A 24,255-nucleotide genomic window follows, 5' to 3' on the forward strand; every position below is an offset into this window, starting at 1 on the left:
ACATCGGCTCACTTGCAAGTTAGTGGGGTACAATACAGCACACGTTCATATGACAAGAACAAGTGCTAACTCAGTGAATTTTATTTAATAAACATGCGCATATTAATAGAAACAAGGCACTATGCACAAAAGCTAAACGCCGTATCTCCTTGAAAGTTTACTGAGAAGACAAATTGTGGCAGTTTTTCTCTGAGTTTTCATCGTTTTCTACTCCTTTCACATTCCTTTCACGTGCAGTCACAAAACTTTGGGTTCACAAAATCTAAAGCTTTGTAATATATACAGTAGGCCTGTGCAGATATTGGAGTGCTTCCAATATTTGAAAAAAATGCTACGGTGTTCAAATTTGCTTCGACACGAATTTAATGTTTCCGAAATTTCGAAGTATTCAAGACACACTTTTACCATATGTAAGCCGCCTGAAAAGGTGGTTTTGCTTCAGCGACGATCGCTATGCCATGAGACTACATAATCAGGGAAAATCCACACTGCCACAAAAGCCACACTTCAAGGATGAGTGTACATGTTACCTGTGCCACGATTAAGATTTAAAAGTGCGTTAAAAGTTTAAAAGCGCGTTATACAGGTGTATACGGACTAAGTATGGCGATATTTAATATGCCACATATTTTACCACTTGTAACTCGCACCCTGCTGCTATTCAGATACTGCTAAGATTTGAATTCGCTTAAAAATTATTCTGTACTAATTACCATTCGCTTTAACTTTGTTTTGAACCAAAGAAGGGATGTTTGCACAAGCATAACAAATAGTAGTTATTCACTCAAGTTTGCATAATGAGCTTCCAGGTTGAGGACTGAACACAGCACAGTGCACTTCCCTGTCGTCCAGGAGCCTGCCTGAATGCATTTAATTTGTTTCTTTTGTGCAGGCTATTGGGTCCCAACACGGCGCAGGACATCCTTCAGCTGACGTCAACATTCAACCCTGTCGCATCATCAACTGCCCAGACAAGGGTGGTGTTTGCGAACAGCGACTTCCGGATACTCGCTACCGACGACGACATTTTTGAGATACAGGCAAGTTGCGGTTTGTGTCTCCGACGTGTTGTGACTGGCTGCTTTGGAAAGCAAGGTGCTCGAGCTTAGCGCAGCAGATGATTACACTTGATCCATTGTGCATGTGCTGGCGATCTATGTAACCTTGGACGCGTCACAAAAGTCACTGTTTTAGCCTACCGCCACCGAGCGACGTGTTTATGGGGTGAAGTTAATAGCGCTGTCAAGCATTGGGTTTACAGCGTGTTCTGCATGACCAATGCATGACTGACGCTCGGTGCTGTTGGTATCTGGTAAATGGAAATCAGTGTGTTTGCCACTTGGTGGAGATATCTTGGCTCTCATAGCATAGAAACAAATCGGTCTCAATAGCGACAAAACATCTTCAATACTTAGTCATAGGCATGAAAAGGCTGAGAAAGCGCTATTTCACCATTTATTTCTTGCTGTCATAGCAGAGTGATTATCAGGGTGGAATGACTGGTGGTAGTTGCAGCAGCAGTTGCATGGCACATCGTTTTTTGCAGAAGTAAATCGACCCAGTGCCACTCACTCAGCTGATATTCTGTGCTTTCTTGTGCTTTCATTGCGAACAAAACAAAGCAGTGGAACACTTTCTCATTAAATAAGTTAGTCTTGAATTTGGTTTGATTCATTCGAAATAAAAGGCATTTTGGTTTACTAATATCTGGCATTCCTTTTGAACTCTGGCTGTGATTTTTCCAGCATTTCAAAGTTGACAAGCCTACATTATCTGCCTGCTTAGATTAGAATCTAGTGTTACGATGGCAACAATTGTGTTCAAAGTATTTAAATTGCCTCCCTCCTGAAGATACACACATCAGGCCAGTCGATTTTGGGCTGAGCACCTGTCAAGCACAATGCGGATGTTTGATTATTTTTGTTTCCAGTGGTGCTGGAACACGAAAAATTGGAGGACCCTTAAGCTTCGCCTTTAAGAGTTGAACGCGATAGCGAAATCCGGCCCCTAGTGCGCACTTCAACCACTAAGTGCATATTTATTAATCTGTATTGTTACACACACACGCACACAGATACACATGTGCGCACGCGCGTAAATGGTAGAGGTTTTCGATCTAAAACAAGAATCGCATGGCCTCCAAGATGTACGCCGCGCGCTTGCCATCTCGGAGGCCATAAAGAGTCGAGACATATTTCTCACAATGCCTCACAGATGGCAGCACATTATCTAGCGTTTGCTGTTTGCTTGATCAACGCCTCTTCTAGAAAGCCAGCGTTCGCTTGATATGTTTTCCGCTAGATAGACATAGTTGTCCATTTTTAGAGCTGTTTGAAAATTCGTGTGTGTTTTTAGCGGCGATGGCTGCACTATCCCGGCCTTTTTCGACGTAGTTTGATGGTCTCGCCAATGCGCCTACAAATCGCCGAGTGGGCTCGTTTTTGTCGTGACACCTGCCGAACAAAATGCGTTAAGGAGACTCCTTCACTTCATGACATTTATGTAGTGTTTTTTTCTGAAGCAGCTGCAAGTAACATCGTGGCTTTGTGGTAGGACACCTGCTTGCCACGCGAACGGCCCGGGTTCGATTCTCAATGGGATCGAAGATTTTATTCTTTATTTTATTTGCTTCTTTCTCGATTTTTCGCTCACGGACGATTTTTCGCTCACAACCAACGGTGCCGACACCGACACCGGAATTTCTGCGACACGAGCTCTCTAACGCTATCGCGTTAAAAATGCCATGTTGGCGCCTCGTGCAGGATCCTGGCACATTTGTGTCGAGCAGCGGCACGGGAACCTTGGCCAACATCCCCACAGCCCTGGTGCGGTGGACTGAGGAGTCTCGTGTTCTGGACGGAGACAGCATGCATGATTGCGTTGCAGGCAAGTGCTCAAGAACACTTAAGCATCCTCATAAGTTGATAGGTTTCTTCTGTTCCTTGAGCATATTTCATTTATATGTGATGTTACCAAGTTTCTTTTTAAAGTTGATGCATTTTATGAATTGTAAAGATATAGTAGTCGAAATTGGAATAATTGAACTCTGTGTACCTCATACTAGACGTTTTGTTGTACCCTTGTTTGTTATACTGTAGGGGCGCTTTTTGCATGCTCATTGTGCATCGTCACACTTGCAACACTTCCGTGATAATTGCTCAACCAAATTGATGGGCACTTTTGAGGTATCGGAACCAGTCGGCCATAACCACAGTTGTCGAGTGTTAACGGTGCCTCTAGTGATAGCCGTGCCACATTACATTGGCTGCGCCTTTTTCAAGATAAGCCGAAATCTGTGCATACAGGGCTCAAGCCGGCCATTCTGGAAGTTCTGGAGAGGCATCGCGACGAAGAGCTCGCCGAGCGGCGAGAGAAGAGGTGCAAGCTGCAGGAGTCTCAACCGGCAGCGGCGACGACGTCCTCCGCCGCACCCGTGTCTGCCAGCACTACCTCCGCGACGGCGGCCACCGCTGTTGCAGCTCATGCTGAAGACAGCAACCACAACCAGGACAACGAGCGCACCATGATGTTGTTGGGGCCGTGGCCTTCGACGACGGGCGCCTCGTCGACGACGACGACGGCTACGACCAGCAGCCGGAACATTCCACCTGCCGACTTGGACGAAGTGATGGCTGCGGCTTCGTCACTGTCCGGATATGCGGCTCCGGTGTCGCAGCCTCAGCCACAGCAGACAGCCGTGACGGTGGCAACAGCGGCAGTGAGTGAGCCCTCGACAGTGTCGGCACGGCTGGCAGCGAGGATACCGCCCGACCCAGAGCCACTGACGTCCGAGCCAGGTGGGTCTTTGTCGTGATGTCATACATAACGCAGGCTTGTGCACATTGTGCGGTTGTTAATCTTTAGAGGCTGTATTATCGAAACACTTTGTGGCTGTTGCCAAAGTAACAGCTATGGCAAGTTTGCTTGCCTTGTACATGTGAATGATGTTACACTCAAACCTCAATATAACGAACTCGAATATAACGAAGTAAATGAAGAATAGTCTTGTCATAGCTACAGTGTTACAAATAAACGTTTATAACGAATTTTCGGTTATAACGAAGTTATTTTCGTGGTAGATGCGACTTTGTTATAATGAGGTTTGAGTGTAATTGAAACCTGTGAAGATTATGAGAACTGGTCAGTGTCCAGTAAACTTGTCGTCAAATTGATGGCATAAAGAAGATGCAGCTCCCGCATCAGCATGTGATGAACCGTTTGTTTCCAGCTTTTTTAAAAGATTAGATGCCCCTAGTTCCATTTGCTCCACTGTCATTAGTGGGATGCCTAAGCAGCACTTGTCCGCGGCGGCTGCATTTTCGATGGGGGCAAAAAGGTTTGTGGGCTGTGTACTTAGATTTAGGCGCACGTTAAAGAACCCCAGGTAGTCGAAATTGTTGCGTTGGACATTCTCATTCTGCATGTAATGCAGATTGCAGTGGCTGTTTGAACATATTGATCATCCAGATTTTGCCGTTAAGAATGTGCTTGGGCTGAAACTGTACTTGGCTTGCAGGGGCAAGTGAGTCATCTCTGGCTGGCACAGAACGCTTGGCAGCTTCCATCGTGGAGCGGGTTCTGGGGCCAGCTCTGTCCATGACTGCGGAACCTGCAGCTTCAATGCCACCAGGCAAGTGCGACGGAAGTTGATGGAGTTCGCTGCTCAGTTGGTGTTAAGACCTACATTGGAGGCTATTATGCAACGATTGTTTACAAAGTGTAAAAACATCAAAGGCGAGGCCTCTTTGTACATGATTGAAGGGGACTCGTGAAGACTAAATCGGATAAGGAAGGTCCTGAAGTGTTTCCTTCAATAGGCAGCAGAATACGTGTGTAAGCACAACATCCTCTAACCGTGGTGGCAACGAAGTCTTGCTATCTCAGTGGTACCATATTGATTCCTTTTTAGGTTAGGTGTCATGCGTTCATTTTCGTGACTGTTTTCGTGCACGCACCTGAGAACTGGTGGAGGTTGCTTGTCTTTTTCCCACAATAAACACTCATTTGTTAGTCCTGCTTGGTCCTGTCGTCTTCTCTTTTCGTGTATGCTGCGTTTCGACTGATCGCTCACTTTCTGTTATTGAACATTTTTTCCCGAGAGCTTTAACTTACTTACCTGGAACTTTGTCCAGGTGCTCCACCCATGAGCTGGCTGGAGGGTCTGGGAAGCACGGCGCTCTCGGCTGTGGCAAACGCCCTCCAGCAGTCGAGCAGCTGCGCGGGGGGTCTCTTTGCAGCTGCCGGCCAGCCATGCCCGATGGACACGTCGGAGCCCACCACGACCACCACCACAACCTCGGGTGCAGCCATGCCCTCTGACGAGTTCGAAGGTGTGTGCTTACTGGGTGTTTTTGTCCTCTTGGTGTTTCATGAAGGTATCTAAACATGTGGACGACTTGTGGCGCCGAAGGCAGAGCTACAAAGCCGAAGCTCGTGTGACTGCTACTGTGCCAAGTAGACTCTGGCAGCACTTATCGTTTTTGAAGCCAATACGGAGTCGTTATAGGTTCCATGCGCAGCGGTCTTGCGAAAAGAAAAGCAGAAAAATAAGGGAACTTAAAAATTTTACTGATATCTTGTTATCTTGTTTTATTCTTCTGTTGCGAATAAGATGCCTGCTTTCCCTTCCCCAACCTCAATTCCCATGAACGAGATTCTTGAGCATTTCACGAAGTGCCCGTGCACTTGATGAATACCTTTCTCCTCATTGCCATGAATTGTTGTCCACAAGTGTAGGAGATGATGCATTGGGTTAATGAGAAATGTACTGATGAGGAAATGGGGGGGGGGGGTGTCACCCATTTATAATGGGGGCTGGCAAAATTTAGGTCTCCTGTTCGTTGCACAGTCGTGATGTTAACATAAGCAGAAATTAAAATTTACATAGTGAACAGTTCTAATATACAAAATAAGAGATCGAATTCTGATGAGCTTAGTGTCAGTCTGATTTCTCGAGATCCTGGAATAAATTTTTCCATAAACAGTGGTCAAGACCACCACATGTATGGAAATCTTTAGACACGGCTCATTCGGTCATTCTGCAGCGAATTATTGGCGTTGCTGCGATCTTACGATCATGTCTTGCAATCCTTGACTGTTTTGCTTGCCGCTTTTCAGATGCTTTTATAGCAGATGGCCAGAACCTTAGCACAGACGAAGGGGACAGAGACACCGCATCACCAGGTGAGAAGGCAAACTGGCCTTCATTTTTTTACATTGATGCATTCGCAAATGAATCTCCCGAGCTGGAATTTCAGCCACGAATGTTCAGCATGCAACTTTTGTTCGAATGGACTTAAAATATGCATTCTTGTTTTACTGCGTTCAGTTCTCTTTGCAGATTATTGTGATATGCAAATTTGCTTTGTAACTTTCAGTTTAGTTAAGGGGGGACGCGCCTTTCGTATCGCGAAAAATGGCATAAAATCGGTTTTTTTGAAAATCGCATTTTCAGTTTCTGTAGACCCTTTTCTATCAGATTCCAAAATATCTTCACGAAAAACCACGTAGAAGTGCTTTAAAAAATTTGTTACGCCTGCCACTGTGGCGAAAGTTATTGCGGAAATCGCAAAAAAAACACTGATTTTCAAAAAATAATAGCTCCGCAACGGCGCCACCGTTCGCCGATATTTTGGTCTCGTCGGAACGAGCATTTCTCAGTCTTCGAATTCCCCGCCTCAGCTGGCTCCTCCCTTCGAAAACAAGCGCACAAAAAGCAAATGTCCGAAGGTCGTTTCGAGGCCTCCGATTGGCCGCGTCCGCCATGTTGCCCCAGCGCGCCTCGCCATTGGTCCGATGCGCGCTTCGGGGGATCGTCGGCTGCTGCCATGGCTGCTGCTTGCGCTTCGCGAGGTCACGGCTGTCGAAAGTCGCGGTCTTTATGACGCGTTCGCACTCGTTATGTGTTCACGGCTCGAAGTCGACGATCACGTAGAACTTAACTACGTTTTAGTTAGGAGCTGCAAGCGGAAGCCCGATCAGATTACGATGGCACGCCGCGCTCGTAGCGAACGTCGTAAGCGCGCGTCTCGGTCCGACCCTTTAGTTGACTCGTCGGATCAGCGGTTGGAGGTTCTGCTATCAACACTTCGTACGTAGTGACGAAGATAATCGCGGGACGACTCCTTGTACTCGCGACCACGCATTACGTACTTTGAAACAAACATTGGGCACCGCGGCCGGCGCGTCTACTGCTCGGAGTCGTCGCTAGGCCTAACTCCGCTCACGGCGCCGGCGTGCGAGACGAACCTCGAACTTTGCGGGCAAGAACAACGCGTTAGAGGAACCGCGGCAGTGTGCTTCTTCGTAAGCAACGCAGCGCATCGCCCGCCGGCTCCTCGGAACCGCGGATGGTAATTTTACGCATCGGCAGCGGACCCCACAGCCAAGCTCGTCGCGCAGCGGCCGCGCGTCGGCGTCCCGAAATGCGAGACCAAACACGTTGCGCGCCGATTTTTCGTCGCCGCACCTAGGGATATTGCGCATCGTCACCGAATGCCGCGACCCAGAACATCGCGTGCAGATTTCCCGGACTCCGCGGCCGAGCACTTCGAGGTGAAATAAAGCACTGTTGATGCAATTTAGGCGCGCTTGGAGCCGTGCGTGGTATCGCCGCAAGCTCTCATGAATCGTCTGAAAAAAAATAAAAGCCTCGCAGATAACCGTGTTCGCCGCAACCGGGTGAATTGTGAAGCGCATCACAGTCGAGGTTTACAAGTGAGCTTGAGTGAAGCAGGGAGATGAATTTACATCTGCCCAATTCGCGTCTTGAATAAACAGCTAAGGAATTTCTATTCCCCCAATGTTTTGGCCGTAATTGCCTGTTATTTAGGAGGAAGGGATAGGCTGTCATGATGAGAGCCACTCTTAGTATCCTATAAAAATTATTCAATGATCAATTGCAATAAAGACTTAGTGATAGCACGAATACAAGAAAGCTGGCAAAGCACCACAGCATATGGCCTAATCACATTACAATATAACGGGCAGCCGAGAAAGATTCTCTGCGCTTGAAAAAGGCTAAGAATCGATCACTAGAGAAGATCGAAAGGCGGCAAAGAAAGAGAGTGCCAAAGGACACCTCCAGTTATGCTGCAGGATCATTTTAGAACTACATATGTGCTCAAAACTTTCAAACGTCATTTTCTCAAAATGACTTTTTTGGCTAGTGAGGCTGCTTATCCCAGCCATATCTCTGGAACCACTCATCGAATTTCCATAAGTCTTTTTTTATTATGTACTTGAATGAATTTCTGAGGGGGTGACAAGCCCATTTTTTCAATATATTGTGTCTGTTATTTATTATAGTTAATCAAAATTTGATTGATAATATCCTAATCACCAACACTAAATTTGATGGTCTGCTAAAACTTTTCAGCAAGGAAATTAAAAAAAAGGGCTCTGTTACCCCCTGAAGTATCAATCTGGGAATCATCACAGTTAATTTCACAGTTCCAGTACCTTTTGAAAGTTCTCCAGGCCTGGGATAAGAGAACCATGTGCATTATTCTGTCATACTGCCATAACTTGAGAACCAGTGAACATAACTTCATGAAATTTTGTAATTCTTCTAATGCTTTTGCTGTGAGTCTATCATGAAAATTTCATTAAGATATCTCAATAAACAAAAAAGTTGGTATCCGAAGGTAGCCTCCCCCCTTAAATCTTGCTCCTAGAAAAGCACATGAAACATTCAGTATTTGAGACTACATATTGTGCTAGAAAAATGACCGTATTTTAAATCAGTACACAAATTTACATAAACTCGTCAAGGTTCATCAGAATTGATGAAGAATTAAAAAATCGTATGAAAGAGCTGGGTCTTCCCCCCTAAGTCCCAGTCTAATGATAGTTGTGTCTACCTAGACAATAACCGGAGTTGTTTCTGCCAGAATTTTTTTTGGTATATATATATATAATGTGGAGAGATAGATGTATATCCCAGCTTCTTGTAGAAAAAGCACGAGTCAGCAGTTTTTCACTAAGAGAGGCTTTGTGACATCAGAGAGTTCTGCATCTATTTTGCTTTTTCCCCCCCTCCATTTAATTATGCGCAGACACGAGAGAGGCCGCCGCCATTGCCGAGGATGTTGGCTCTGAGGGATCTCAACAGCCAACCGAGGAAGTGTGAGTGTGGTCTTGTGTCGTACTTGTATTGACAGTGGCCTAGGCCACTGTCAGATGCGCAGATTTGATTCTGTGGTAATGCCATAGCTTTCACGGCAATTCCTCTGTCAATCCCCTGTCATTGCCACTGAAAGCAGCACGTTCATACAATTTGTGTTTTCTCCATCGGGTTCTCAATTGTAAAGAACAGGCAGTTTCAAGTCCGAAAAGTGATGATAGAGTGCATGATGGGCATTTAATAAATCTAGTGCCACCACAGCCAACACTTCGCAAGGAGTCACTTTTGGCAATACCATGGCGAGATTGTTGCCAGGCTCGTCGGCGTCTCCACGTGATAACATAGCCCTGTTGGCGTGGTGTGGCACCTCCGCGGCTGCTAATAGGTGGCTGGATCCTGGCAAAAGTGAATGTACCCCTGAAAACGATCGTTCGAGAAAATGGCCCCTGCTCAGCCACGATCTAGTTGACTGATAGAACCACGGAGGTGAGAACGGAGTCGGCCACAGAAATGTAATCATTGTATGTGATTTTGTTGGCACCAACAGCTGTACGCGTGAAAGAACTAAGCACACTCAGTACTCTTGCACCTTGCTTGCATAACCACCGTGACGAGTCATCTGTCGAATGTTATGCCTTTTCTCTTCTGCTGGAACCGAAAGTACATTATGGGTGTTGCTTGCGCCATTCATTTGGCTAAACTTGTGTCAAGCAAGGTCAAGCTGTGGGAAAAATCAACCTGGCCGCTCTCTTGTGTCGCTCGGCTGGCTCAGGGTGCACATTGCATCATATCTTACAGAAACAGTCCCACTGTTGCGACACAACTTGGGGTTTTCAATGCATTGGATCCTGTGAAAGCTATGCTGGGATTGGCGTAAAATAACGTAGCAGGCTTCTACTGTATAAGCGGTGTCCAACGATGACGAACCTTCCAGCGCATCTTGGTCTTAGAAATTAGGGGCCAAACTTGGACGTCACCTTTTGAAACTTCCGTTTTTGCACGTCATTTGAATGGGCACTTCATGTTTTAGTTAATCCTTCAGAACAGTGCACGTGTGTTTGAAGCGCCATGCCTACAGTTGTGAATGACAAAATAATGTCTTAGAATTGGAAAAAGAAAGAGGGCAGAATGAAAGAAAGCAACAATTTTTAGAAATCACCACTTTGATTTCACTTTTAACTAGAGCTGTGCGAATAGCAAAATTTTGGGTGCGAAGCGAATTCGAATAATAAAGATTGAGTGCGAATCGAATCGAATAATTTCGAATAATTTTCGAATATTTCTCAAACATTTTTCGAATAATTCGAAGTGAAATTACAGAAAAAGTTGCAGAGAATCCCTACGTATGTTCTTGTGAGATAGCAACATGAAAGTGTTTCTTTTCGCTAGGTTGATGAAGCGCTGGTGGGGTCATATTTCATAGTTGTCTTTCTTATCAAGAATGAGGCAATGTAGAGGCCGAATTGTATTTATGTACATGATTTGGTGCAACCAAAGTGTTGCCGACAACACTTTACACGTGATAGGCAAAGGTGCCATTTCCTCAGCCTCTCCTCTTCTTTCAACTTCTGTGGAAGGCCAACTGATGCGGCAGACAAGGGTGTGCTTCCTTCTTCAGGAGTTCCAAATCTGCCTTGTAGACGTCGATATATAAGAACATCTGAAATTTTGGATACTGAAAAGCTTCGGCGTCCGATTTTTCGGGCTTCCTGCCCAAATTTCAGGTCCAAAACAGCATTAATTGAGCACCCAACTCTGCCACATATTTCATCTCCATATTGGAACCAGCGTTTTCTTGAGTTAAGACATGTGCGACCGTAGCGGAGCTTGAAAGGCAGCTTTGCCGCAATACGGGGATGTGAGGAGGTGAGCCATATGGAAAATCTAGGGACCACTTCCAAACGGACGTTGACTGTGTCTTGGCTAAGTTCGACCGTAACGGAGCTTGAAAGGGAAGCTTTGCCGCAATACGGGAGCGTGATGAGGTGAAGCATATTGAAAATCTAGGGATCACTTTTAATCGGACGTTGGCTGTCTCTTGCCCAAGTTCGACCGTAACGGAGCTTGAAAGACAGCTTTGCCGCATGACGAGAGTGTAATGAGGTGAAGCATATTGAAAATCTGAAGGGGTCACTTTCAATCGGACGTTGACTGCATTTGTCTTTGGGAAGTTCGAATAGTAAAATTTCAGTGCGAATCGAATCGAATAGCAAACACTATTCGAAAAATACTCGAAATTTCGAATATTCGCACATCCCTACTTTTAACACTGCAAAACCTCATGACATTTGCTGCTTTACAGGGAAGCTGGGGTTCCTGTGCCAGCACAGCCACCCCCAGCGCAACGTGCTGCTGACGCAGCTGGGCCTTCTGTATCCAACGAATACGCAAGCATCTTGGGAGGTGTGTATATTTTTGCTTCACGGGCGAACAGTCTGTTTGTTTATGCCAACCTATAATGAGCTGTAGTCTGCCATTGTGCCTTTCCAATTTCCGGGGTTAGGATTTGACAGATGTTCAGTGTTTTGTAGTACAGTATAACCCCACTGATACGTTTTTGAAGGGACCGTAGGAAATAAACGTAAGAGACGGGAAACGTAAGAGCCGAAAAACAGGAAAAACGGCAAAATATTTAGTGGTACAGAATTTTATTTCAATTCTTACGAGCAGCACGAAAATTGGCGCGCTCAGCCACGATCTAGTCAATGAATAGAAACGCGGAGCTTAGGACGGCCTCATCCACAGAAATGTAATCAACGTATGTGATTTTTTTAACACCAACAGCTGTAGGCATGAAAGAACTAAGCACACGCAATCACGACCGGCGCGGCGAGTCCGACCGCGAACCGCACGCACGACCGTGCGAGCTCCAACCAGCTCGAACTCCTCCCGCTCTCCGACAAATAACGATGATGATGAGTCTACACCAACGCGATGGCAGAAGTGAATGCCAATCTCGAAGGCCTTGCTTTCGCATGCAATTACGTCATACATGCCATGTTTGTGCAATACAAATCTCAAAGGCTATGCTTTTGTCAATAATAAATGCCAATCTCGAAGGCCTTGCTTTCGCGAGCAGTGACGTCATAGACGCCATCTTTGCAATTTGAATCTCGAAGGCCATGCTTTTGTTTGCATCAATTGAAAGATTCTGTTGCTTGCGCCTCTCATGCGGCTAATATTACGGTCAAACGAGGCCAAGCTGCGTGAAAATGCACCATGGCGGCTCTCTTTGGTAGTCACTCGGTCGGCTCCGAGCGCACTTCGCGACGTATCATACGGGAACGGTCCGACAGTTACGACGTAACAGCGGGGTTCCCAATACATTGTATCCTATGGGAGCTATGCCGGGACCGGCGGAAAACGATGTAACAGCCGGGAAAACGCAGCAGTGAGGAACGTAACAGCGGGGTTCTACTGTATTCGCTCAACTATTATGGTATTCAATAACTGTTTCAGCTTGGATTTGTGTTCAAAGGTTTCACAATATATAGACCAACGATTTGCGCTTCCTCCCACATATAACCTGTTTGAGAAGGTACTCTTGTGACAGTGTTCTTCATGATACCATGAAGCTGTTTTTGCGCACCTCAAGACGAAGTTTGCATGTTGCCCGCACCACAAATTTCTTTTTAATTTTTAGAGTGGATGGTAACTTTTAAAACGTATCATATTTTACCGTGCATAATGTACACTCCTAATTTCAGCAGACTGGGAAATATGCCATCGGGTTACTAATGACATACAGTTATTTACCCGGATGAAAAAAAAAGACTTGAAAATAATTACCAGCTAAAAATAGCTGAACATAACATAAGGCAAGTGCTTTGACTACAGATGAGTTGTCCCTATTGTTGTGTTTCGTTTCGCATTCAAATTCATACCCTTTGAAAATAAACTGACTTGATAGATTTTAACTTTTCATTTTTGGCGAATAAAGAACCAACTTTTAAAAAAGTTTGTCAACATCAGGCAAATGTATCGGTGTTTTATGCGTCTTCTCAATATTCGAATTATTCCTTCGAAATTATTCAATACCAATTGCTTCAAGACGAAAAAGAATTGATATTCACACAAGCCTGTTATGCGTGCTTGAACCTCCTGTGTGCTTGTTTGTCTCCGCAGACGTGGAGATTCCCGAAGGTGTGGACCCGTCCTTCCTGGCGGCGCTGCCCGAGAACATCCGGCAGGAGGTGATAGCGGAGCAGCTGAGGCTTCAGCGGCTGCGCACGCATGCCCAGCAGCAACAACAGCAGCAGGCGGCAGCGTCCTCTGCCGACGGCACGGCCACGTTCACGGAGGTCAATCCAGAGTTCCTGGCTGCCTTGCCTCCTAGCATCCAGGAAGAAGTGAGGCTCTTTCACGCACCCGTTTTTTTTTTTTCTTTTTTTTTTAAGTTTGAAGAGCTGTTGAGGCATCATCGCACAATTTTCAGAAAATTGGTTCGTGTTTCCTGTGGGCCTATTCTGTACGGAATACTATACTGTACGGAATACTATACTATACGGAATACTATACTATACGGAATGCTATTCCATGTTGGTCCTTCCCGATTGGTCCATTCTGCCTGTCTGTCAACTAAGCGAGCGCTCCTGGCACTACAGCACTACGAGTGCTTTTCATTGGTCATTTCATTGGTCGATTCTCGTTGACTTGAACCTGCTGAAATGCTGTTTGTTAGCCAACTGATGCCGGGGTTGCTAACATTTCTGGGAGTCATTTTTTTTCTTACCCGCATTGGAAAAGGGCCCAGATAAACAGCGCAGCAGCTTTTTCGGCAAGTACAATTTTAATTCAGTGGCACCCAACACTGCGTCATCCAAGTGGCATTTGCCCCTCACAGGTGCTGGCACAGCAGCGTGCCGAACAGCAACGGCTAGCCGCCCAGAACTGCAACCCCGACGCGCCCGTAGACCCAGCCTCGTTCATCCAGACCCTGCCGCCGGGTCTGCGGCAGCAGGTGCTGGCTGACATGGACGACTCTCTGCTGGCACTGCTACCCGCGGAGCTGGCCTCGGAGGCGCACTCACTGCGGAGGGAGCTTGAGGCCCGTCACCGACAGATGCAGGAGCGCTTCTTCTCTTCCCACGGGGGTACGGCTCTTTCGCGCATCCTCCGGTCGGCAGGTGAGTGGTGCCATGCAGCTTTGACATCCGCGTCGACACCAATCAGTAGCAAGTTGCTTAGTTCACCTTTGTGATATCTGTGCGTTAAACTTGATTGTCTTCACTCTTTTTGATGCACACAAGTGTTCGCAACAATTAAGCACTCGCTAGTAAAATGCACACTTGCTCAGTCATCGCGACTGTTCGTCGGTGAAATTGAAAACCGAGCTGCTCAGTTTAGGTTCTTTATAAACTGGAAGCGGTTGTCAAACCTGTGGTCATTCACTTGCTGCCCTTGTGAAAGCTACTCTGGGTACATTGGTGAATTGGATTTCTTTATTGACATGTCATATGATGTTTTGGCAAATGTTTCTCAAGATTGGTTGTTCTAGCAGTTGAGTTAACAAGGTAGCTAGCAGATAGCAAAGGATGGTCGAGCTAAAACCATTCGTAGTGCACGTGAACCCTACAATTTGTAACATCAGGCTAATAGGGATTCGGTGTCATCTTTCTGGGTTTTCTTGTAACGGCTAAGTTCAGCAATTCTGAGGTTCTTTCTAGTGGAACCTTTGCTTGCAAAATAGCAGCCTTGATCGCAGCCATGTATCATTCCGTGAGTTTTTTGCACAGAACCTCAAATGTCTTTGTGATGTGGTCTGCGTCAGTGTTGTAGCATTACATCAGTACGTCGTTCATATAATTTTCAGCGGGTCGCATGGGCACGCGCTACACAATCCACACGGTGCCGCACCATCGGGGCCAGTGGACGTGGAACGCGCTGTCTTCTAGGGGTGGCGCGGGCGGCGGCTCCTCTGGCGGCGGTGCTCTGGGCCCGCCAACTTCTCAGCAGGCTCGTGGCCGTCAGCTGCTCGACCACGAGGCCCTGGCCTGCCTGCTGGTGCTTCTGTTCGTGGACGAGCCGCGGCTCAACACGGGTCGATTGCATCGGGTCCTCCGCAACCTCTGCTACCACCCACCCACGCGACACTGGGTTGTCAAGGTCAGTGCCTGCAGCGAGCATTTGGGATTCGGGAAGAGCGGCCGTGTAGTAGCAGAGGAGCTAGTTTAACTGGACAGAGTCTGCATTTTCTGATGCCACATTTATATTTTTCAAGATTGATCTGTTTCATCTTAGGTGAGTTGCAACACCTACAAGCAGCTTTCCTGCATTGCAAAAATTTATGCACAATGGCTGCACAGCAATTGAGAAATTGCTTGTGATAACCGCGTCATGTCGCTGCAAATCTGGCCGCTAAAGGTAATGTTGGCTCGTGTCAAAGTTACACCAATATGGCATCAGCTGTAGACGCTGGAAACGAACGTATGTGCATTACGTAGCCCCAAATTTTCGCATTTCAATCTGTGAGTACTATACCTGTCTTCGACCTGTGCGCAGTCCCTCCTGTCCATCTTGGAGAAGACGAAAGAGAACAAGCCCCTCGAGGCTGCCGGTGCCTCGATGGAAGGCACGACGACTGCTAACGCGGCCAGCCCCGGCTCGCAGCAGCACACAGCGCGGGGCAAGAAGCTGAGCAAGGCCCAATCGGCTGGCCTGCAGCAACAACAGCCTTCATGGCTCTCCATCAGCTTGGACGCCGCGCTGGGCTGCCGCACGAGCGTCTTCCAGATTGTGCGGCACTGCAGTAGCAGACGCCCCTGCCCGCAGGTCACCATTCACCCACAGGCGTCGCCGGTCGTCTGCCGGTGAGTAGACTGGCTCTCCTGAGGTATCTGAAAAACTGAAAAAAAAAGGGAAGCTTGCACTAGTGGTGCAAAAGGCTGGACTAACAGCGGAGCTTGTGGCCGACCTTGATTATTAGGAAGTTCTTAATTAGTAAGATCATAATTAACATGGTGTTAACACAATCAGAATGAAGATTAATTAACATGGTCTTGAATAGCAAAATTCTAATTAGCGTGTTCCTGACAAGGCATTAATTAGCACGGCCTTAATTAGCCGGGTCCTCTCTCTGTTCCTATCTGTTTCTATTTCTTTCTATCCTTTCTCTTCTGTTTGTGTTCTGTGCTTCTCGTTTTTCTTCAGAATGCACATTCATTGAGGAAATGCCTACATTGAAAATCTGTTGTCAACCTCAATGGGTGTGCTGGCCACAGGCCTTATTATCCACCAAATTACTAAGCAACACAAAAACATGTACTACAGTAGACTCGCGATAATTCAAACTCTGATAATTCGTACTTTCGGTTAATTCATACAAAATTCAAAATTTTGGTTGGCCCGCTATGCTTTCAATGTATTTAAAAGCCTCTTAATTCAAACTTCGTCATTCGGTTAATTCGTACTTTCTGCCTGTCCATACCGGAAAATTTCTGCTGATTTGCCGGCAATATTTGGAAATTTGCGTGCTTATGATTATCATAATAGTCTAAAATTGAAAAATAAGCGCCTTAAAGCTACAAGGGAAAAGGTTTTGCCGCACAATCGTTTCTCAGCATACCGCGCCGCGGTGGGGAAAAAAAAATATTAAAAAACCCGGCCTGGTGGGTACGAAGCTGGCTCGCGGCTTGTCTCTGCTTTTCCGGCGTGCCGGTGGCGCTGGCCCGTTGGCCGACTCCGAAGCACGTGACCTGCCAGCCTGTCTTTCTTATGTGCTGCGTATTTTTCGATCGACCATGTCGCCGCGAGGAAAGTACCGGACACTACCCCTAAAGGAGAAATTGGCCGCTATCCAAGAAGTCGACGCTGGTGTGAAGAAGACTGAAGTGGCACTGAAGTATGGAATTACCAAGAGCACTCTCACAACCATTCTGAAAGCCAAAGACAAGCTGCAGAATAACGCGAGCCGCTTCGCTCCCGATCGGAAAAGGCTTAGGGAAGCTGCGTACCCGGATCTCGAAAACGCCGTGCTTCTTTGGCTCAAGCGCGCACGGAGCTCCAATCTACCGATAAATGGGCCAATCTTACGAGAGAAAGCTGAAGAACTTTCTTTGCGCTTCGGAATTGAAGATTTCAAGTGCAGCGATGGCTGGATTTCGCGGTTCAAGGAACGCCACGGTCTCTCCTTCAAAACGGTGAGCGGTGAAGCGGCAGTAGTCGATGAAACTGTTTCTTCTGACTGGCGGCAGACTAAACTTCAAAGCCTGCTGCTTGAATACTCCCCGGCTGACATATATAATGCCGACGAAATGGGGCTGTTTTTTAAGTGCCTGCCCGATCAAACCTTGTGTCGCAAGGGAGAGCGTTGTACTGGCGGAAAGCTCAGCAAAGAACGGTTAACCGTCATGGTTTGCGCCAATATGGACGGAAGTCACAAGCCAGAACTCTTCGTTGTGGGCAAGTCAAAGCGTCCCAGGTGCTTTAAAGGCGTCCGAACGCTCCCAGTTGCATATGACGGAAACACGCGAGCCTGGATGACGCAAGCTTTGTTCGAGGGTTGGCTCCGCAAACTGGATGGGCAAATCAAGCGAGTCAAAAGAAAAATTTTGCTGATTGTTAACTGCCCTGCACATGGCGACGTGGAGGGGCTGGAAGCAATTCGCCTCGAATTTCTGCCTCCTAACACTACAGCTGTCCTCCAGCCCCTGGATCAAGGGGTAATCAAATGCCTGAAGCTTAATTACCGGAAAACACTGCTGAAGAGAATGCTGATATGTATGGACAATGGCATGCCTTACAGTGTCACACTCCTCTCGTCGTTGGGGATGCTCGCCGACGCATGGAATGCAGTGACATCAGCAACAATAAGGAACTGCTTCCAGCATGCATTCCGCGTACCTGGCTGCAGCATTGCCGCTTCACCTGATTGCCTGCAGACTGAGGAGGACGACGAAAGCCAAGTGCTGTCTGCTCTAAAAGCGCACAACATAGCTGCCGACCTCGACAATTATGCAGCTACTGATGATAACCTGTGTGTGTGCAGGGAGGACACACTCGATGACTTGGTGGCAGAGGTGCTGCCAGCACAACACAGCAGTGAGAGTGAAGAAGAACCAGAAGTGGAAAATCCAGAAGTGGAAAATGTGACAACTGTGCAGGCCTTCCACTACATTGCTAAAGTGAGAAAATTTCTGACAGGAACAGAAAACTCTCAGAATCAACTGGCTGCACTTACTGGCATCGAGAGCTTTGTGCTAAATGCGCATGTGGAAAATAAGCAGTTGACCATCCATGATTTCTTTAAAAGGTCTGGTCAGCAGTAGATAGTCAATAAACTTGTTGACCTTACACGCACTGCTTTCTGTTTTTTTGTAGTTAAGCTCTAGAAATGCTTAAAAGTGTGAATATAGATGTCTAATCATAATTTGTGCTGTCACCTTACCCAGAGTCGCATATATGAGAACTTCCGATAATTCAAACAGCCTGATAATTCAAACAAAATCCAGGGGTCCCTTCGAGTTTGAATTAATGAGAGTCGACTGTATAAGTATCCTCATATCTTGAATGTACGTCGCGAAGAGCAAACTGTCTTTATTTATAGTCAATCCTAAGAAAAGGACGAAGAGAACACGCGCCGGCAGAGTTATTGCGTTGCACGCACTAGGTGCGGCTTAGTCTTCTTGTCACACGAAATGGTGGAACGAAAAGCTTAAACAGCTCTTGTGCTATGAGCACAAGAGCTGTGCACACAAGTCTATGCACATAGCTGTGTGAGCACAAGTGCTATGTGCATAGCCTTGTGCTTGAGCAACAAAGGATGGAGTGCACGGTAGTGCTAACTTACGAAAAGGCATTTGATGCACCTTCTGTGTAGTGTAGGCCAGCTAACCAAAATACACAGTGAATGTGCCATGCCAATTTAACATGTTGCGGAATACAGTACTCTCAGTAAACAGAAATCTCTTAAACGGAACGACTGCATCTAATATAATTGGTTTCGTACTTGGAATTCACCAATATTCATCTCCCAATAAACGGAACTCCTGTTAAATGGACCACATTTTCCTGGTCCCTTCAGGTTCCATTTAATGAGTCTGTTGTAGTGCCATGTCATTACACTGATCAAGTAATGTTCACCCCTGTTAGAAGGCCACGCCTATGTTGCTTGCAGATGAAGCCTAGGACGAGGAGCCACATTTTATTGTCTGTTTCTGCGGCGAAGGTTCCAGCCATCCTCCGCAAAAGAAGAGCATTGCGTGCTTTGAGGCACACAAGACGGGCGCCTACAGCGGGGGCTGATGAGGCATGGTGCTCGACGCATGAACGGGCGCCTGAGAGCTGCTCTCTAATAAATTTGAATAGCATTTTTTCAGCTAGCATGACTGGGTCAGATGGATGACGTATATAGGCTGGTGACCTCGCGCAGACACACATGCTGGTGATGTGTGCAAGATAAACATACGCATAAAAAGGATGTGCAATATTTTCTAACTGTGGGTTTGGAACTGTGGGCCTCTAGTACCGAAGACCAGCGCTCTAATCACTGACTACACCACAGGTGCATGCCTCGTCTGGCGGAATAGAATGCCTTTAAAAATGTCCCTTATACACGCGTGTTGAGACACTTGATACATTTCCCACAATGCAGATGGCTTTCTAGGGAACTCCTTTCGTGTAAGCCAGTGTATTGAGACAATGCATTTTCACGATGATGACTGAGTGTCGTCAAGCTGATTGTTATGCTGTTCGCATTGCCAGCTATATCTGACACCAGCCAATATCCGCTGTAATTTTATATATGTATCAGGCCTGCGTAAGTGAGTGTGGTATTTTCTCTTTTTCCCAGGCACGTCCTGGACACACTGATCTCATTGGCCAAGAGCTTCCCCGTCCATTTCCTCCCCGAGAAAGTCCGCGGTGGGCCGGCAGGTGCACTGTCGTCCGGTAAGGCGAGTGCGGGCGGTGCCGGCACCTCGAGCCGCCCATCGTCACGGTCGGCACCCTCGACGTCGGCTGCGGCGTCGCCTCTGGCTGCCGAGCCGGGCAAGGACGGCGACTTCTGGAGCGTCCTGGTGCGGCTCGACTGCAACGCCGCTGGCGTCAGCGCGGGCAAGCGCACACCCAAGGCTGCACAGCCAGAAGAGGAAGGCAACTCGGGTGCGTATGTTTTGCACTGGTGTCAGCACTCTTGGAATAAAAGACCCCTTATTCGAAATGAACAAATATACATAATTCACCGCTTGTAACCTTCCTGAGAAGTTGGCCTCACTGCAGCACGGTATCACTATGCTGTCAAACCGCATATGCAGGGAAAATGTGCATTTTCGTGAAGGCGCACTTGTTACCTGCTCCACAATTAATTTTTACAGCAAAGCTGTCTTAGTCTACCCTGTGCTGTCATTGTTGTAGTAGTACGTAGTAGTAGCAGCAGTAGCAGAGGGAGGAGAGAATCATACAAAATGATGATGCTTTTCTTCAAATAAAATGAAATGATGGTGCTCTAAATGATAATGATGATGACTTTGTACCGAAAGTCATCGTCATCATCATTACAGCTTCGCTGTCCAACGATTTTCATGGCATCGAACTGGCAGAACTTTATTTCTGCCAGTTCGACGCAGATGTGGCGGAGGTGGGGGCTCAATTAATGCTGTTTTGGACCTGAAATTTGGGCAGGAAGTCTGAAAAATTGGAAGCCGAAGCTTTTTAGCATCCAAAATTTCAGATGTTCTTATATATCGACGTCGACGAGGCAGATTTGGAACTCCAGACTTGAAGGGAGCACACCTTTGTCCGCCACATCAGTTGGGCTTCCACAGAAGTTGAAAGAGGAGGAGAGGCTGAGGAAATGCCATCTTTGCCTGCCACGTGTAAAGTGTTGTCAGCAACACTTTGGTTGCACCAAATCATGTACATAAATGCAATTCGGACTCTACATTGCGCTTCAACCTAGCAAAAAGAAACACTTTCATGTTGTTATCTCATAAGAATATGCTTAGGAATCCCCTCCAACTTTTTTTTCTGCAATGTCGCTTCAAAGTATTTGAAAATTATTCGAGAAATATTCGATTTGATTCGCACTCACACTTCAATATTCGAATTCACTTCGCACCCAAAATTTTGCTATTCACACATCTCTACTTTTTTTTTTAAAGCTTAGAAGCATGGAAAGCAGCAGACTGTTTTGATGGTGGCTGGCAACTGGGCCTCTGGCATTTGTTGGGTGGCTGCGCAAATGCGTGCTCCAAGCCTAGCACTGCCGAGGCAATACAGCGCCCATAAAACGCTGCAGCTGACTTGGTTCATCGATTGCACACTTTAGAGCAGCACGATAGCAGTGTGCAAGCACACCGGCATGGGCCCCTTCCTCGTATTTTGCAGGGTTTCTTTGCAACGCATAAAAAAAAGACTGTGAGATGTATCGTGCGGGAAACAATTCACTCGGTGGTTTCTCGAGGTGTGCTAGAACTCTGTGATCGTTATTTGGGTCTTCAGCCAATATTTAACCCTTTGAGGGTCGAATTTTTTCGCGAAATCCAGTCCAAAAATGTGTAATTTTTTTATTGCTGAAATAAATTCTTCAGACGATTCTATTTAAGAAAAAAGTTGTCTAAAATTTTTTTTCGTGACCGTAAAGTGACAAAAAAATCAGTTTTGTTATTACATACATATGGTTTATTTGTAGTAAAATCAAGCAGAATCCTAAAAAAAAGCTTCACAGTTTTTTATGAATAAAAATTATGCATTGTATTAAACATAGCTCACAAACATACAAAAATAAGCGCACCAGAGTATGTTTCCGATTAAAAACGCTCGTGCTCTAACACTAAAATCTTTTCACCGTATGATAGTCTTTGAAGCATGGCTCCCCGCGCACGCGTTTCAGATGTCGCTCCTTGATCGTCATCGGAGTCTGAACTCGTCAAAAAATCCTCGTCTGACGAACTGAAATCCAATGAATCAGATTTCGGCAATTGGGGAATAGTCCGCATCGGAAGAATCGCTGCTCGACTCAACAGCAGCAGCGCAACCGGCGCGCGCTTCCATAGCGTAAGCGAACTGCGTCAGTGAGCGCACGGAAGAAAACTATGGTTCTGCGCCCGTCCGGAAAGCAAAACGAGTTAAGAAGCTACAGTAATACTTCGTCTTATCGCCATCCAGACGTAGTTAGTTTTTCCGAGACCCCGAAACAGGAAACGCAATCACGGCGGCGTCGTTTGTGTAATTTAGCGCCGCACGGAAACAGATGTAATGGCGCGCCAGGGTGCAATAAATGAGAGAGTAACAAGGGGTCACCCTTTGAGAGATTAGAAACCAAACAGCCATCAGCTTTGCGGGCGCAAGAAGCGAAAACCACCCGAAGGACGAAACCAAAACAAGCCGGACCGCGTGCGCGCGTTCTGCTTCGAGACTACAAGCCGCCGCGCCTCTTTGGAAAGAAAAAAAAAAAAGGCGGAGAGACATTGGCGCATTAAAAAAATTACACGCATTCCCGAAGCGTGGCAGCACATTCCAAGCAAGAGAAATGGGAGAAGGCGCGCGTTTGAAACCAAACCGCGCCGCGGGCGCTCTCGGTTGCGCAAGCGATAGCCGGCGCGCGGCGCGCCATTTTGCGAAGCATAAAAAAAGCAACAATGGAGAGACATCGGCGCATGAAAAAAATTCCACGTATTCCCGAAGCGTGGCAGCACATGCCAAGCAAGAGAAATCATCGAAAAAGGCGCGCACTTTAAACCAGCTGCACCGCGAACGCGCTCGGATGGGCAAGCGATACGCGCGCGCCGTTTTGGGAAGTGAAAGAAAAATACAACGTTGAGACATCGGCGCATGAAAAAAATTCCACGTATTCCCGAAGTGCGGAAGCACAGGCCGAACAAGAGAAATTATCGAAAAAGGCGCGCGTTTTAAAAATAAACGCTATGCCGTACATGTACGACGAAAACCTTTTGGTACCAGGAAGCTTCTGCCGTACATGTACGGCGAAAACCCTGAAGGGGTTAAACAGTTTGGTAATTAAACATCATAGTATGTGTTTTGCTGCAGTATGTGTTGGGGTCTGGTTGCTTCCCGTGTTCCTTTCAATTTTAAAGTCCTGGCTAAAGTTACGTGGGAGACCCTGTATAGACTAGATATAGAAGAGCCTCTACTGAGAACGTGGCCATCTGAAATACACGTAGAAGTGCTACAAAACACTCGCAAAAATAGCAGTTTCTAATATCGAAACCCAAAAAAAAGAAAGAGGAACTGCCATTACTTATCACCAAAGTCATGGCTGACAACTGCACACACATTAGAATGCATGGCTCCTCAGCATGGCCTCCAAGATACTGTATTTTCTTGTGTACAAGCCGCACAAAATTTTCTTTTAATTTGGAGCCAAGGTCAAATTAAAGCACTAATTCTGGGCTGCAAAGGCGGCTTCGCGGCAATACATGGGGATCATTTTTAGAAAATATTCATTGAATCGTTGTTGAGTGTGTGGGTTATTACGTGAGAAGATACGGTAATCGGGTGCAGAAACATCTTGGAGGCAGTGCGCCTGAATCCATATCATATATGGCACAGTCATCGACATCTCCCTGTGCAGGGTCCTTCGAGTCGTCTCCCCTGGCCCAGCTGATCTCGCTGCTGGCGCACCCCGTCGTGAAGCGGAGCTCCGTGCTGACGGACCGCCTGTTGAGGCTGTTGGCGCTGGTCTCCATGGCAATTCCGGACCAGGAGAAAGAGAACAAAGTGCCGCCCGCTGCAGCGGCCGCTGCTTCCGCTTCGGCGGCGGCGGCTTCCGCCTCCAACAACACCGCCACGCTGGACATCGATGGAGCGCTGCTGGGCCGGGCGACTGAGGTGCCTTCATGTTCCCGCCAGGAGCAGCAGCAACAGCCACAACAGCAACCACAGCAGCAGCAACAGCAACCACCTTCACAGCCACAGCCACATCACCCGCAAACGGTTGCCGAAGGTGGGTCTACATCATACTCTTTGTGGTTTATGATTCCATCAGCTGTGCCCCTTCACGTGGGTTTATTCAGCCCATTCGGTTATCGCATACTATACTCTGTTACAACATATGAAAAATGTCAGAACTGCAAACTGCGGCGCGCTTGCCCTTTGCCTGTGAAAGACAGTTGTCCTAGCTGGTTTCCACTCAAACCGTAAGTTCAATGCACTCTCAGTAAACGGAAATCTCT

The 24,255-nt window shown here is 46.9% G+C and overlaps 1 protein-coding gene across 1 annotated transcript in view; it reads left to right on the top strand.

Moving 5' to 3' along the window:
• LOC119372094 (E3 ubiquitin-protein ligase HUWE1-like) overlaps positions 1 to 24,255 on the top strand; it is a 172,264-nt gene that overhangs the window by 129,347 nt on the left and 18,662 nt on the right. Inside the window, 14 exon segments of the mRNA XM_049420112.1 lie at positions 893 to 1,040; positions 2,763 to 2,886; positions 3,306 to 3,797; positions 4,517 to 4,630; positions 5,133 to 5,330; positions 6,118 to 6,183; positions 9,057 to 9,126; positions 11,427 to 11,527; positions 13,250 to 13,473; positions 13,968 to 14,250; positions 14,937 to 15,229; positions 15,626 to 15,933; positions 19,914 to 20,224; positions 23,655 to 24,026. Coding sequence (XP_049276069.1) covers positions 893 to 1,040; positions 2,763 to 2,886; positions 3,306 to 3,797; positions 4,517 to 4,630; positions 5,133 to 5,330; positions 6,118 to 6,183; positions 9,057 to 9,126; positions 11,427 to 11,527; positions 13,250 to 13,473; positions 13,968 to 14,250; positions 14,937 to 15,229; positions 15,626 to 15,933; positions 19,914 to 20,224; positions 23,655 to 24,026 — 3,104 coding nt within the window.

The sequence above is a fragment of the Rhipicephalus sanguineus genome, chromosome 10 (genome assembly GCF_013339695.2).
Source record: "Rhipicephalus sanguineus isolate Rsan-2018 chromosome 10, BIME_Rsan_1.4, whole genome shotgun sequence".
In the NCBI taxonomy this organism is placed as follows: domain Eukaryota; kingdom Metazoa; phylum Arthropoda; class Arachnida; order Ixodida; family Ixodidae; genus Rhipicephalus; species Rhipicephalus sanguineus.